We start from the raw sequence: 15,417 nt of genomic DNA on the forward strand, positions 1-15,417 counted from the left end.
TGTGCAATTAAAACTGATAAAACGGCAATCTGCCCTGTGCCAGGGCCTTCCTGTCTGCCTTCACACTTATGACATGGGGATGCCACTGCCTGCCAGTTTCCTCCTCCTCAGTTTCTGTTGCCATTGTAGTACAGTGGTACCTCAGGTTAACTACTTAATTCTTTCCAGAGGTCTCTACTTAACCTGAAACTGTTCTTAACCTGAAGCACCACTTTAGCTAATGGGGCCTCCTACTGCTGCTGCGCCGCCAGAGCACAATTTCTGTTCTCATCCTGAAGCAAAGTTCGTAACCTGAAGCACTATTTCTGGGTTAGCGGAGTCTGTAACCTGAAGTGTATGTAACCTGAAGTGTATGTAACTGTAGCCTTTTTGTAGTTCACCAATTGGGTCTGCGTTGCTCCTGGACAGGAGGAAGGAAGTCAAAACGACACCGAGTTGGTTCAAAGAAAGAGTTTATTTTGCTCTCCAGATAGGAGAAGGCACTTGCGTGATTAGTCCCCAGCAAGTCCAAAGAAATGACAGGTTTCATGCAGTTTATATATCCTCCAGGCACCCTCTCACTCTTCCTCTAATAGCCCATCCACGTCGGCCTATGTACGCAGGTTGACATCACATATGTTCCTGCTCTGGTACTCTCAACCATAAAAGGATCTTCCTTCCTGTACTTTTGACCATAAAAGGATCTTCCTCTTCCTACTTTTATCTGGTGGGCAGAGATTACCATTTCCGAGAACACACTCTGGCGTTATTCCCAGGTGTGGGTCTGCGCGTCTTTGTGGTCAGCACATAAGATAAGGCACACATGCATCATCCCTGCTGTACTGGAACTTGGCAAGGTCACTCATTGCCACCACGGACTGATAAGGGAGAGAGCTTTGTTCTTGTTATGGATTTACTCAACGGCTTGAGTTTATGCATTTTAGCTAAGGAAAAATAGGGATTTTGGTGCAGTTTAAAACTGCCTGCACAGTCAGTTTTTGGGTTTTGGAAACCCATACCTTCATTCCCTACTCTTCTTTTGGACAGCCTTTCGGCTCGTCCCAAGGTACTGGCCGGTTTGCTCGTGTCAGTGCTGTAATCTGGGGCTGAATCATTCGTAACATCATTTTATGCATCATATTTTGCAGGCATTGCGTTAAGCAGGGTGTTCGGGAGCAGAAAAGAAGCAAGATTAGTCCATTAACATCTTTACAAGTCCTCTAAGCCACCCAAGGTTTGGAAGCCACTCAGTCAACCAAGACATGTCCCATCCCTTCCTGCTTGGGACAGGAGCATGGGCTACTTTCTCTCTTTCTGTTGCCAGGTGCCGAATAGCTACACCATGGTCAAGGATGTTAAAGCCACAGGCTCCTTCTGTCAAATTTAACGCAGCCCAAAGTCTGGCGGAAGCCAAAATCGGGGCCATAACTGAGGACTCATTCCAAGGCACAGGGAGGAGGGGTACTCCTCCCAAAGCATCTGCAGGTCACAGAGTGTGAGAGGTGCAGACCATGCAACTGGTTCGGTTTTGCAGAATAGGCTTCCATTTCTGCGTGTTGCGGGCACCTCATTCTCTCATTAGCCGCTGGGTTACCTTAAGTGGTGGGGCGCGGTGATGGCCAGAAATCAGAAGACTACCATCCCAGCTAAAACCATGTCCCCCCACAGTCCTACCTGCATCATTTGGGCACAGGGATATATCTATTTCCTAATACTTCCTTCTTCTAACACCTGGGGTACCTCCCACAAAGCTATATACAAAGCTATATATTCAAAGGGAAAGAAAAGAAAATGTCCTCTTTTAGCCCACGCTGGATTCTTCTGCCGTGCGTAGAGATGCCAGCTTCCAGGGGTGGCACCAGCAGGGCGGTAGTCTGGTGGGCGCCGAGCTGATGCGGTGAGGAGAAGCGTGAGGCTGTGTAGATCAGTCGTAGCTGTCGAATCTGATACTGCCTGGGGTTGGCTTCATTCTTCAAATCAGGCCTGCTGGAATATATGCAGTCAGGTGTTGGAGGCCCATCCTCTCCCATAGGTGGTAGCGTAACCGGGTTAAGAGCCGCAGTAACTCGAAGCTGCAACTGCGGGTGTATGAGTAGTATAAGTCAGCTGCTAAGCACTTCATCATCTCTGCTTGGGATAGAAAAATAAGTTCCTTTCATGTCCAACAATGCTGGCACAGCCTGAGGAGTGACGCACATGGTTTCTTGTCCAAAGGTGAACGTGTCAGTTCTCTTTTAGTCAGAGTGGCAGCCGCAACTACTGTTCGCATGCAGGGAGGCAAACCTTGTTTCGTAGTGGTTACTTTTTCAGACAAATAGGCTATGGGTTGGTCATCATCAGGGTCTAACAATTACATTGATAAAATTACCATGATAAAAACATTTCGCCATGTGCAAATGGCTTTGGATACCTATTAGGTTCACAAATCACCATATAGCATATATTCAACACACACACAAAAACGACAATTTGAGCCCAACAAAGGACTGCTGGACATCCAAAGGGCCCCATTACCCCATTAATGCCTTCTGTTTCTTCAGCCAATTGCCATCCCTGTACTCTGCTTCCCTCAGGACCAAAGGCGCTACGCCCACTTTATCGCTATATGATCTTATATGCTGAAACACCCTTTTGTACTGTCCTTTTGTCCACTTCACCTCCTTTTCTTAAGTCCTTTCTAAATTTCTTCAATCCCAACATCATTATTATTTTTTCCCTTCTCATCTTTCTCTCTCTCTCCTTTTGTGTGTGTGTGTGTGTGTGTGTGTGTGTGTGTGTGTGTGAGAGAGAGAGAGAGAGAGAGAGAGAGAGAGAGAGAGAGAGACAAAGATGAAGTACGTTAACAAGGTAACACAGGTGATGATCTGGCATCTGAAATCATTCACACAAACAGAAAACTTAAAAACACATTTAAAAAAACCATGTACCAAATGCTGGCTCTCTTCCATGGCTAAATGTGATTGTAGCATATACATACAAATTGCTAGCAGAGATTAAATCACAAAAGAATGAGATCCTCTCGAAAGGTAGCATATTACCGTGATTATCCTACCTTTGCCTCTTAAGATATGCTTCTGTTTTAATTTTTTTCTGCAGAATATTCACTGTGAAAGGGGGTTCTGTTGGGCTGCATTTGGAAGTTGATTGACCTTTTAAATAAACTGTAGGACAGTCCTTCCTAGATTCCCCCTTTTATTATTTTATTTTATCTGCAAATAATTTAATCCTTGATATACATATTCACGTACTTAATTGGCTTGAAACAGTGGTTCAGTTAAAATTAACTGGTGGTTCAGTTAACAATAGTTTATGTGATTCCTGCTATGTGGCTGAATTTTCTTATAAGAAAACATCTCATAACAGTTTGAGAGGGTATTCCTATTAAACAGGAGGAATAAGCAACTCATGCTGACTAAATATAAACTGCATCTGTATATATCACACACAGAAGGAGACAGAGTGCAACTCAACTTTTTGCATATCTATTTAATTCAATCCTATGCTGAGCAGATGGGGGGGGGGGGTTGAGAGAGCAGGTACCAAGACACTGTTTAGGGGAAAGGTTCCTGCTTGTTCCTTTTCATAATGTGAAACTAAATATCTGACCTAGAGCACTAGGAAAAATTATGGAACACCACCAGGTCGGAGAAGGCTACGAAAGCATCTGACATCAGCAGCCCTGATAAGAAGAAGTGCCTGATAACTTTCATATTTGAAATCACAAAGAAAGGCACACACCACAAACAAACGAATACAGGCAGTGGGGCCTTCACCTACTTCAAAATGTGTGGCATCTGATTCCTCCTGCATTTTTGGTCCTGCTTGCGTATGCTACAGAGACTGTAAACAAATCTTACACTAGAGAAAAGCTCTGTAGCTTTTGTGTATTACTGTAGCTTTGTGTACACTGTATCTTAAGTGTATTCTGCTGAAGGACAAAGCTTGCTTGGTGTTATTTGCTTTATGAATTAAGGTCCCAGTTTCCCAATACACACATTTGCTATTTCACCCCAACACTCTTCCCACATGAATTCACACATACAAAATTCTTATCAAGTAGTTACAGGAATATTAAACTGGAGTGTGCCTGAATTTGTGTCAGTGTAACCATGTTTGGTAATAATAAAATTCTGCACATTTATGTAATTCAGACATACAAATTATAATGCACTTTTGCATTCAGTTGGGCCAGTGTTCACAACATTCTGTTTTACTCAGCATTTTGGTTTGAAAACCCAAGTTCCACTTTCTCTGCACTTCCTGCGAGATTGTATAGTTGAAGGAAAGAGCCTCTAATAGAGCTTTTGAAGCTGTAGACATTATTAACACACAAATATTGGGTTGGATCTACCCACTAGGCCTCTAGTGGGGGGGTAATTGTATCAATAAGCATTGAGGTATTTGTCTATCAACATCTTGATTCTGCTGTCACTAATGCATTTGACAACTTTGGAGGTTCAATCAACACAAAGAGCTTCAATATCGCAGAAAAATCAGCATGGCAGAATTTAACCAATCAATCAAACAGATGGTATTGGAGACCAAGATGGCGGCTGTAACAACTTCACCTCCGTGAACCCTCCTGGATTACAAACCTTTTATAGCCTTTTACAGCCTTTTATAGCCGTTTTTATAGCTGTTTTTATTAGACTTTTAATTATTTTACCTCTGTTAGAAGTTTTTAACCGTTTTATCTCTTCTGTTGGCCAGTCGTGGCCAATATACATATTAACAAGGATACTCAAACCTTCTGCTGAGAAAGCCTGCTGCTGATTAGAAACGCCGCCTTGAAGACCGGGTTATGCTGAGCAGCGGAGGAGGAGTAGCAGAGGAGTTGTGTCCACAAAAGATAAGTTCTCTTTTTATCACCGTTTATCTCTACTTTTAACTCCGTAGTCAGTGAGTCAGCGACAAATGGGTCATGGCAAGCGACCAAGATCTGCTGAGAATGGTTGTTCACCTCCAAGAGTAAAGCAGTCAAAGCTTGAATCTCCCTCACCACCTACTAACAATAACAGCCAAACAGAGCAAGTAATTGTTTCTGCTGTCGAAACATACAACCGCTTTTGGCCTCTGTATGATCAAGGGGAGCTGGAAAAGCCAGTTGATCCAGGAGGGGATGGAAGCCATAGGGAAGCCCTCCTCCCTGATACCTTAATTACACCTTCGCCGTCACTAAAACAGGACGCACCAGGGCAAACTGCCCATGAATCAGTACCTGATCAAATACAACTAGTAATCAGGACTTTAAGCTTCATTTTCAAGAAATTGGAAAGGATTTCTTCATCTTTGAATAAACTTTCACAAGCCCTTCTGACTCATCCATCTTCCTCAACTGAGCTATCTAATTTGCATCAATCTCCTGTGCAGCTTGTAAGTGCCTTAAAGAGACAACATGACCAGAAATCTCACCTTAAGGGTTCTAGAAGCAGGCTGCCACAGCCCCAAAGGAACAAGCAATCCTTGATTTTTCAACCTAATAAAATATGTCTATCCATTTTTTCCCGTGACGCCCCCAGACTTAGGTGGAATAACCTGAGGATGGCTAAAGGGTACCTACGTGATTTGCTAAACATCCCTTTTTTCCAGATAGATCTTATATCTGTAGTACCCCTAAATGGCACGCCCTGGCCAAGGAAATTTATGCTCTCCTTCCAGTCTGCAAGGATCCCACATCTTCTTGCAAGACAAAAAGACCGGCTGGCAGCCTGGGAGATTGTAACAACAAGAGTCTTTAAGGACACGAGTGTCAAACCTCTTTTTGCCAACATCTTAACCGGCAATGAATGCTCGTTACCTCCTTCTGCTCCTATAATAAAGGAAAAAACACCTAGCCGGGTACCCCCTGTTCCACCTGCGATCCCAAGTGCCCACCTAGTTACGCTGAGGAATGATCCAATTGCAAGCCGAGATTGGAATATCCCTGAAGAGAGAAATCTTATCTCCTCTTATGGAAAACTCCCTTCAGAAGAACAGCAGGCTATTCTCGACAGATTGGACCTACTCAAACAAAGACTCCTATCGCAAGGGGGCCCCTCTATGCCGACGAGAGAGGAGAGCAGGCGCTCCACGTCCCACAAGGCGTCTCCATCAAATGCCTTGACAAGCTTTCAACCTGCTACTTTGTTACCCCCTACTGATCTGAATCAGCAGTCACCTGTTGACCAACAGCACCATTCTACCGTGGAGGAAGTCGATAAACTCAACACTCCCGTCTCAGACCTTATGTCCAATCAAAATATGGAAGTTGATGAATCTTTTGCTTCAATGCCAGAGCTAGAATCTACCCTGTCTGAAGATCACCAGGAAATGATTATGCATGCACCATCCCCACGTTCACGTCCTTCTATACATCTGCGTGATAATTCTTCTCCATCTGCGCAGCAACTACAAGTGATGGCTGGAACACCTCTTAGCGCTACCCTGGTTAAGACTGACAACTCTGACGGATCTACTAGTATTGCCCATCAAAGACCTACTACTACTCACCTCATTGAACAGCATCCAACCTCACCAACTTTGCCTAATTCTTCCTCCCCAGCAAAGCCCTCCCTGCCTGTTAATGTTACCAAATCATGGATTCGATCAACACAGAAGAAGTCCTTATCCGCACAAACTAAAATTACTGATTTCTTCATGGGTCCTCCTTCTACCTCCAAGAACCTATTAAACAACTCAAAGTGACAATTACCGGGACAGCACAAGGATCTGACATTATCAATACTTAGCTGGAACATTGCTGGTTGGAGAACCAAAAAATCAGATCCCGAATTCAGGAAATACATAAATTCATTTAATATCATTCTATTCCAAGAAACATGGGATGAGGAAGAGATTACCATAGACGGCTTCGATCTTCTAACACTTCCGGCCTCCCCTTCCCTGAAAGGTGGTCGCCCCAAAGGGGGTCTTTTGATTGGGATCTCACTCCAACTTCACGCCAAATTCACTCTGGTACGGGCTTCCCCGCCTTTTGCTCTATCTGGACTGATCGCAGAAGGGAAGTCCTCATTACTAATTACTAATGTCTATCTCCCCCCTGAAGGCTCTGCACCTGATCTTGGCTGGAGATGGGAATCATTTGAAAATCACCTATTGTCATGTCATACCAAATGCCCTAACTCGTACTCCTTAATTGGGGGAGACTTTAATGCTCGTATTGCCACAAATTGGGACCTACTAACCAAGTCCAAATGGTGGACTCCCCCATGCTTGGACAACTTTGACTTGGAACATGCCAGAATTAGAACTTCAAAGGACAACAGAGTAAACAAAGCAGGCGTGACCCTTTACCAAATGGCCATTCGCCTGAATTTAGTCTTCTTGAACGGCACCTTCCTCCCCGACATACCGGGGGAGTTCACCCACCTGGGACTAGCATCTAACAGTGTTATCGATTACTTCTTGGTCTCCGCAAATTTGGCCGTTAATGTTCTTTCCTTCCAAGTTGAAAACCAACATTTCAGTGATCACCTTCCAATAGTGACCACTTTGTCATTGTTCCGGTGCCAGAAGGACTATAAACACTCAGTCCTTCTGGAAACCTCATCATCGACCAAAATAAGAGGGATCAAATGGTCGGAGGCTGTGGCCCAAAAATACCAGGATTTTTTTCATAGGGAAATCATTGCCTATCTACCTCAAATAACTACTGATTTACAAGATTTCAACTCGGTTTTGAAACTTTTTAACCTTCTTATAACAAACCTCACCACTTTTTTTACATCACCTCCTCAAAAGGCGAAAGTGGCGCATTGCAGTACTGGGGCCCCTTGGTTTAACACCTCTTGCAAACAAGCAAGATCCCTTCTTCATTCTATCTATAATGAATACAAAAACTCTAATGCCCAGGCTCTACCACCCTCCTATTTACAAGCCAAAAGAGCATACAAACAGACTTTAAAGCTGGCCAAACGCGAGTGGTACCAAAAGCATTGGCGAGCCTTGATTGCGGCCTCTAGATCCCGCAGACCACAGGAATTTTGGGCTCTGATAAACAAAAGAGGAAGGAAGTACCCACTGGCGATTATCCCTGCGCCCACATGGGAACAATTCTTGAGTAAATATTTCTCTTTGGCAGAGGAATCCAACTCACCCATAGAATTCCGAGCCGACCATCTACCTTTGTGGCCCTCGACCGACCCAGAACTGATAATGGACTTGATACTAGATCTGAAAACGGGCAAAGCCCCTGGGCCGGATCTAGTCCCCGCTGAGGCTATTGTTGCGCAACCGAGGTGGTGGGCTGAAATTCTGGCCAAAGCCTTTGATGCAATTAATTCTACGGGGCTTATCCCTAGGTCATGGAAGGAGGCCGTGATCATACCAGTCCACAAAAAGGGTCCCCCTGCTGACCCAGAGAACTATCGGAACATCAGCCTTTTGTCTATCATCGGGAAAATCTATGCAAAATTTTTGCTGTCTAAGCTGTCCCATTGGGCATACGACTCAAATTTGATTGGCCATGAGCAAGCGGGCTTTAGGAACAATTATTCGACCACTGACCACATGGTAATTATGTATCATCTTGCCAGAAAATATTCTGCCCCGAGTCGGGGGCGCCTATGTGTCGCTTTCATAGACTTAAAGGCCGCCTTCGACAGTATCCCAAGAAACTGTCTATGGAAAAAATTAGAGAGATGGGGCATAGATAGAAGGCTGTTATGGCTTATAACCCAATTACACCACGGGTCGTTGGCTAGAGTGAGACTCACACCGGCGGGAAACCTATCCAATGAGGTCCCAATAAATAGAGGAGTGCACCAAGGCTGCATTTTGGCCCCACTCCTCTTCAACTTGTTTATTAGCGACATGAAGCTCTTTCTGAGTGAGTCTCAAGCCAACATTCATGCCCCCCGCCTAGCTGATTTTCGCTGCCCTCTGCTTCTATATGCTGACGATGCAGCGATCCTTTCCTACTCTAGAGTCGGTTTATGCAGAGCTCTAAAGATTTTTGCGGCTTATTGCAAACTCAACCATCTGACAATTAATCATGGAAAATCTAAAGTACTGGTCTTTAGCAGGTCTCGGAAAACTTACAGCTGGAAGTTAGATGGAGTCCAATTAGAACAGGTTTTCAAATTTAAATACCTGGGAGTCTTTTTTCACTACAACCTAAGCTGGAAGCCACAGATACAGTATTTACTAAACAAAGGGAAAACAATACTTTACACTCTACTCCAATTTTTTGCGGTCGACAGAGCCTCCCACATCCCTTCTGCATTGAAGGTGTACCACGCAAAAGTGGTTTCCACCCTCTGTTATGCTGCCCCGCTCTGGGCCCCAGGGTCCAATTTAACATCGCTGGGGACATTGCAGAATCAGTTTCTCCGTCGCCTCCTGAAACTCCCCATGTGTGTGAGCAATGCAGCCATACATCTGGAGTTAAAGATTGCATCATTGGAGACTGTCATCTGGAAGCGAGTCTTTGGCTATTGGCTGTCCAGCTGGCATAGGCTTCCCGACCATTACCTCTTTCAGTGCCTCTGGCGGGATGACTTTGTTAATCCGTGGGTAGGAAAAATCCATGCCAAACTTCTGAGCATCGGAATTTCCCCAGCGGACTCCTTAAAGATGAACCTACGCTCAGCCAAAAGCCTCATCGAGCAAAGATTAGCAGACGTTGACAATCAACACAACCTCTCCAGGGGTGGGGGTGTCTGCTCTCCAAGGTATCACGGAATAACCCCACCACTTGGCCTTCCATCATACATGTCATCTCTTTCATCAGTACCACACCGACTTGCATTTATTCGTGCAAGGTTCAATGTTTTTCCATCGAACCTGCTGAACCACAGATTTTCCAAGGGTTTGGTGTCTCCGCTATGCGAGTGTGACGGGAAAACAGTTGAATCTCTTCCACACATAATGTTTAACTGTCCCTTACATAGCATAGCCAGGACTAAATTCCTGGGTCCTGCTTTACTGCCCTTGGTTGGCAGGCCTGTTGAGTCACATGCCGCACTGCTCTTGCAGGATACAGATCCTTCTGTAACTCTGCAGGTGGCGAGATTCCTGAATGCGGTTATCTCACACACAAAAACCACCAAACAACAACAACAACAAAAACTAATCGGACAGTTATGATGAGAGTGCATGACGGATCTCGTCTCCAGTTCTCCTTTCTCTGTGAACCGTCCCTCGGATCTTTCCGGGCGCCAAGCTGTTATTTGTCACTGCTCAATGTCCCACTCTTGCATCGTGGTGTTCCTCTTCTGTCGTTCGATGTATTGGTTTTTATGCTTCTGTGCTTTTATGTTTGTACATATTTTATGGGCTAATAGCCGTAAATAAATATAAGAATAAGATCAAGTTTATTAGAGTAGGATTGATTACTGAGGATGATTACTTGAGATTCAGTATTCAAACCTAGTAAGTGTTAATGAAATCCAGATACGCATGCTGCTGTAGAATTAAATGGCAGATCCAATGGAAGAGCTTTTACAGTGCTGTCCATGGAGTTTTCTTGGCAGGGATACTGGAGTGGCTTGCCGGTTCCTCCTCCAGGTGGATCACGTTTGGTCAAAACTCTCCACTATGACCTGTTCATCTTGGGTGCCCTGCTCGGCATAGTTCATAGCTTCTCTGAGTTCTTCAAGCCCCTTCGCCACAGCAAGGCAGTGATCCATGAAGGGGTTTACAGTGCTAGGAATCAATATTGTAAACATGACATGTTACTAAGGTTTACGTATTGCAGGATGATCCTTTTACATGCATATCTTGTCACAATTCCTACCTTTACTCCTTAGTCAATAACTGGTTTTCTGTGACCCAATACGTTATCGTGCAATATGACTGCTATTGTAGAAGTGATCTCATCAGTTATCCTTAATTACAAATGGCCACAACTTCCAAGTAGCAGGCACTCCAAGGACTCCCTCTTTTTCACAATGAAGGACCCCATGAAGAACCCCCAAAAGATCTATTTCTTAACTGGGGTAAAGAACAAAATTGTAATGGAGTTTGCAAATATCCGGGCTTTTACTGAAAGTGGTGAGAAACAGTCAGCTCGCAGAGTTAACCTGCCTTTTCCCTGGCAAGGGACAGGCCATGTTATATATGACGGTTTTCTGTTTTATCACAAATTTGGCTCCTTAAATGAGATAATTAAGTTTGACATTCAGAAAAGAAATGTAACTGGCCGGTTGCTCCTGTCAGGAGCAGGAGAGACCTTCGCCTACGATCTTCTTCCTTCCACTAAGATAGACCTAGCTGTGGATGACTGGGATTGTGGGCAATCCACACAGAGCCAGATCCTGGTAGAAAGCTGTTCATTTCTAAAATCAACTATGAAACCATGGCCGTGGAATATACCTGGGACACATCCTGCAAAAGCCAGAATGCCAAAGCAGCTTTTATGATATGTGGTGCCCTGTACGTAGTGTACAATTCACCAGGGGGAGGTTTGTCTCACATCGAGTGCATTTATGACACCTTAGACGCCATCAATCCTTATGAAATCCGGATGCTTCCTTTCCCCAAACGCCAGACGAGTCACTCCACGGTGCATTATTACCCCAAAGAAAAGCAACTCTTTGCCTGGGATAATGGATCCCAGGTCATTTACAAGCTCCTGACAAAGCTAAAAAATTAATAAAAGCAACAACATAAAAATCTTCTCCATACTAAATAACTTGCCAGTGTAAATATGGTAATGAATTTACAAGTACTAGCAGGGGCACCGACTTATAAAAAATATTGGGGGGGCCCATACCGACTTATAAAAAATATTGGGGGGGCCCAAGACCTCCAAACCGCTGCTGCTGGGGGAATGAAAGGGGCGAGCCCCGGGCTGCCCCGACCTTAAGTGAACCTGTGAGGGCCCGCCCTTTGCGGCAGCCGATTGGCTGCCGCCGTGGGCGGTGAATATTAATGATGTATCATTTTTGTGCTTCATGCTGTGGCCACAGACATGTGATCTGATGGTGAATTTGGGGTGACCCAATGCAAAGATCCTGAGGATCCCTGTGGATCCATGTTTTGTAACCATGTTTTTGCACCATTGCAGCCCCAGGCAACAGTGGGTGTGTGATTTTGGGGGGGGGGGGCAGGCTGTAGCCATGGACATGCTATGTGCTCTGATGGTGAATTTGGGGTGACCCAATGCAAAGATCCTGAGGATCCATGTGGATCCATGCTTTTAAACCACATTTTAAGTGGGGAGGGAAGGAAAAACACAGAACGGACAAGGAGCACGAGAGGGGTGTGCAGAGAAGCAGCTGGCTAAGAATGCAGGGGAGGGGTATAACGGCAGGGAGGAAAGGAAAGCAAAAGTTTTCCCTCACCTACCCACCCAAGCCAGCCAGCTCAAACGAATTTTTGAGGGGGCTCGGGCCCCCTTAGGCCCCATGGAGTCGGCGCCTATGAGTACTAGTGACTGAGAGGTTATTTTTTTTCTGCTTGCCCACAGTTTACACTTATTTTTACACTTTATTTTGCCTTTAAAGAAGAAGAAGGTTTTTCACTCCTTTCCCCTAGATTGGTGCAGTGCTCTGGAAAGGCCTTTCCCTTCCTTGCAAACAGAGCCAACTTTCTGAGGCAGCAACCTGAATTTGGTGGCAGATTGGGAGGGAGGCGGCAAATAAACAGGTTAGGGTGGCTGAGGAAGTGAGAGAAAGAGAAGGCGATACTGGTTGGTATCCCCCTCTCTCCTGATAACAACTTGCATGAAAGTGGCCCCCCAACTTTTCTCACAGGCTCATATAAGATCAGTATAAACAGTTAGACCTGGTGAGCATTTGAGGTCTCCATCCCTGATTTGTGGGGGTTGCCATCTGATTAGATTTCACTTTGATTCTGATTTGATTTTAGGATGTATTTTAATTGATCATTTGATTTTATGGTAATATGTTATATATTTAATGTTAGCCGCTCTGAGCCCGGTTTTGGCCGGGGAGGGCGGGCTTTAAATAAAAATTATTATTATTATTATTATTATTATTATTATTATTATTATTATTATTATTATGCTTCGTTTCCTCATTCAGATGGCACACCCATCAGATTCTCTTTAAACTGCCACATAAAGGGACATGTCTCCATAGGGGTGGAAATTGGCCTACGAAAAAGTGCACCAGACAAGACTTCTGCTGCTTCCAGAGAGAGGTGACTGAATTAAAGGCAATTTAGGCTTACCAGGAATGTAAGTAAAAGTTTTTGTTCAGATTATCATAAAGTGTAGATTTGGAAGGGTTCCAAGGGTCATCTATTCAACCCCCTGCAATGCAGGAATCTCATCAAAGTCTCTCATTCTATTTGAAACCATTCTGGGCCCTGCTTCATTTGCAAATGTCCTAGTAGTTGTGCTATTTTGAGGCATCTGATCAAAGCCTGTATTCTTGATCAAGGCTTATATTTTTTGATCAAGGTTGTATCTTAAAAATTAGCTTAAATTCACAAATGTTTCTTTCAAGGCAGGAAACCAGCAGGCAGCTGGCAAGCTCTTGGCCAGAGGGGCCCTCTGGTTTATTGCGGTCATAAAAAGGCTGGGAACAAAAGGTCACACTGACCATACAAATTACAGAATGCTGAAAAAGTACTCAAGTCTCTAATGGAAACAGCATCTGGCTGGCAAGAGGAGGAGTAAAGAGACGTTTTTTTAAGCTGTTCCTTGTTCTTTTTAAACTTGAGACTTTTTACTCTGCAAAGGTCTTTTCCTTTTAAAAAGTTATTTATCTTATGTTAATGTATGAAGTATATTGGCTTAAATGTAATTATGCAAAGGATTTAGAAAGAAAGAAATGATAGATTCTTATTTCATAGAATCATATATTTGTAAGAGACCACAGGGGCCATCGAGCCCAGCCCCCTGCCAGGCAGGAAACACCATCAGAGCACTCCTGACATATGGTTGTCAGGCCTTTGTTTAAAGACCTCCCCCCAAAAAAGGGGGGAGATCTTTCATTGATGATGCATGAGAATGTGAACACAAGATCTCTGACATCTGTTTAAAGTAAAATTAGCCACCATCTGTTTTAGCCATCTGCTCTATTTTAGAATTAAGGGGGCAAAGGTGATCTGGTAATTAAGGTGCTTTGTCAAGGTTAATGGCTACTTGTTTGCCAATTATAAATAGAAGGAAATATAGCTCTTTGTCTCCCATAAAAGGTAATAGGAAATGGGTGTATCTTTTATGATTGGTTCTAGCAAACAGCCAATAGGAATTTCAACCAGGCTGATTGGACAGAGGCAGCCAAAGGAGGAGCAAGGGGGCTGGGTTAAGGAAATATAAGTGCTGGCCATAATGTCAGGAGGGCAGGCCAGAGCTTGGTAACCATATACCACTGTGCCTCTCATTTATTTGTCTGACAAATAAATTATTATTTTAATTTCTCTATTGCTGCATTGAATATTTCATTCCAGCTAAGCGTTAACCACAAGCAGGGTGCTACAATTTGTCACTTCCTGTGCAGGGGTCCACAGAGAGAGAGAGAGATGCTGTCTGTCTTTCAGTGTGCTTTAGGGCTGGGCGATATCAGGTTTATAACATCACAATATATTACCAGCTAAATACCACAATATCTCAGTACATCACATGATATATCTGCAGCTGCAGAGGGCCTTGCCGGGCTCTTGGAGAAGTGACCCTTTCTCACTTTCCTTAATACTCCAGCAGTGGGGTTTGGGGAGACCTTTATAAAAAGTGTAAAATCAATCTATAATGAGCAGACGGCCAATATAATTGTAAACAACACATCAGAAAAAAGTATGATATATAAAGGGATGAGGCAAGGTTGCTCAATGTCCACGCTGTTATTTATGTTAATATTAGAAGTGCTGGCTCAAAATATAAGGATTAACAATAAAATCAATGGAATAACAGTGGGCCAGCAAAATTACAAATTGAAAGCATTCGCGGATGACATCGTATTAACCTTAGAACAACCCAGAATGAGCATACTGGAGGTGACAGAAGGGATAAGTAGATTTGTAAAATTGGCTGGCTGCAAACAAAATAAAGGGAAAATCAAGATGCTGCTAAAAAAATAAAGAATAATCAAACAAAAAAAGACATTGAATTGGAATGTGGGTGGGAAATAGAAACAAAAATAAAATATCTGGGGATTTGGTTAACAATAAAAAAAACATAATAGCTATCAAGACAACTATTTAAAAGCTTAGAAAGAAAGAAAGATTTGGAAATATGGGAGACAATGAAGCTATCACTGTTTTTGCCATCAAAATGTATGTCCTTCCAATTATAAATGATATCTGATGTTTCATAGAGTGGCAGAAAAAAGTATTCAGGTTCATATGGCAGGGAATGAAGCCTAGAGTAAAATTTAAAATTATGATTGATGAAAAGAAAGAGGAGGTTTGCCCTGCCAGACCTTCAACTTTACGTCAAGGCATCATGCCTATGTTGGATAAAAGATGCTCTCTGTTCCTGTTTTTGAAAATGCAAAAAACAAAACAAACAAAAACCTTCAGCAGTGGAAT

The 15,417-nt window shown here is 43.6% G+C and overlaps 3 protein-coding genes across 3 annotated transcripts in view; all 3 read left to right on the forward strand.

Annotated features, from left to right (window-relative positions):
- Positions 1-15,417, forward strand: part of LOC309373411 (DGAT1/2-independent enzyme synthesizing storage lipids-like) — a 48,663-nt gene that overhangs the window by 19,991 nt on the left and 13,255 nt on the right. The window lies entirely within an intron of this gene.
- LOC309374333 (olfactomedin-like protein 1) lies at positions 10,875-11,645 on the forward strand. Its single transcript, XM_081919145.1, is given in 2 exon segments — positions 10,875-11,199; positions 11,202-11,645. Coding segments are annotated over 2 exon segments (690 nt in total). The 5' UTR covers positions 10,875-10,880; the 3' UTR covers positions 11,573-11,645.
- The window catches only part of LOC309374807 (uncharacterized protein), a 136,174-nt gene continuing 133,737 nt past the window's right edge, over positions 12,981-15,417 (forward strand). The window contains exon 1 of the mRNA XM_081919987.1: positions 12,981-13,120. The gene's annotated coding sequence lies outside the window, so the exon portion shown is untranslated. The remainder of the gene's footprint in view (positions 13,121-15,417) is intronic.

Source organism: Podarcis melisellensis (assembly GCF_964234715.1).
Source record: "Podarcis melisellensis genome assembly, chromosome: 7".
Taxonomy (NCBI): Eukaryota; Metazoa; Chordata; class Lepidosauria; order Squamata; family Lacertidae; genus Podarcis; species Podarcis melisellensis.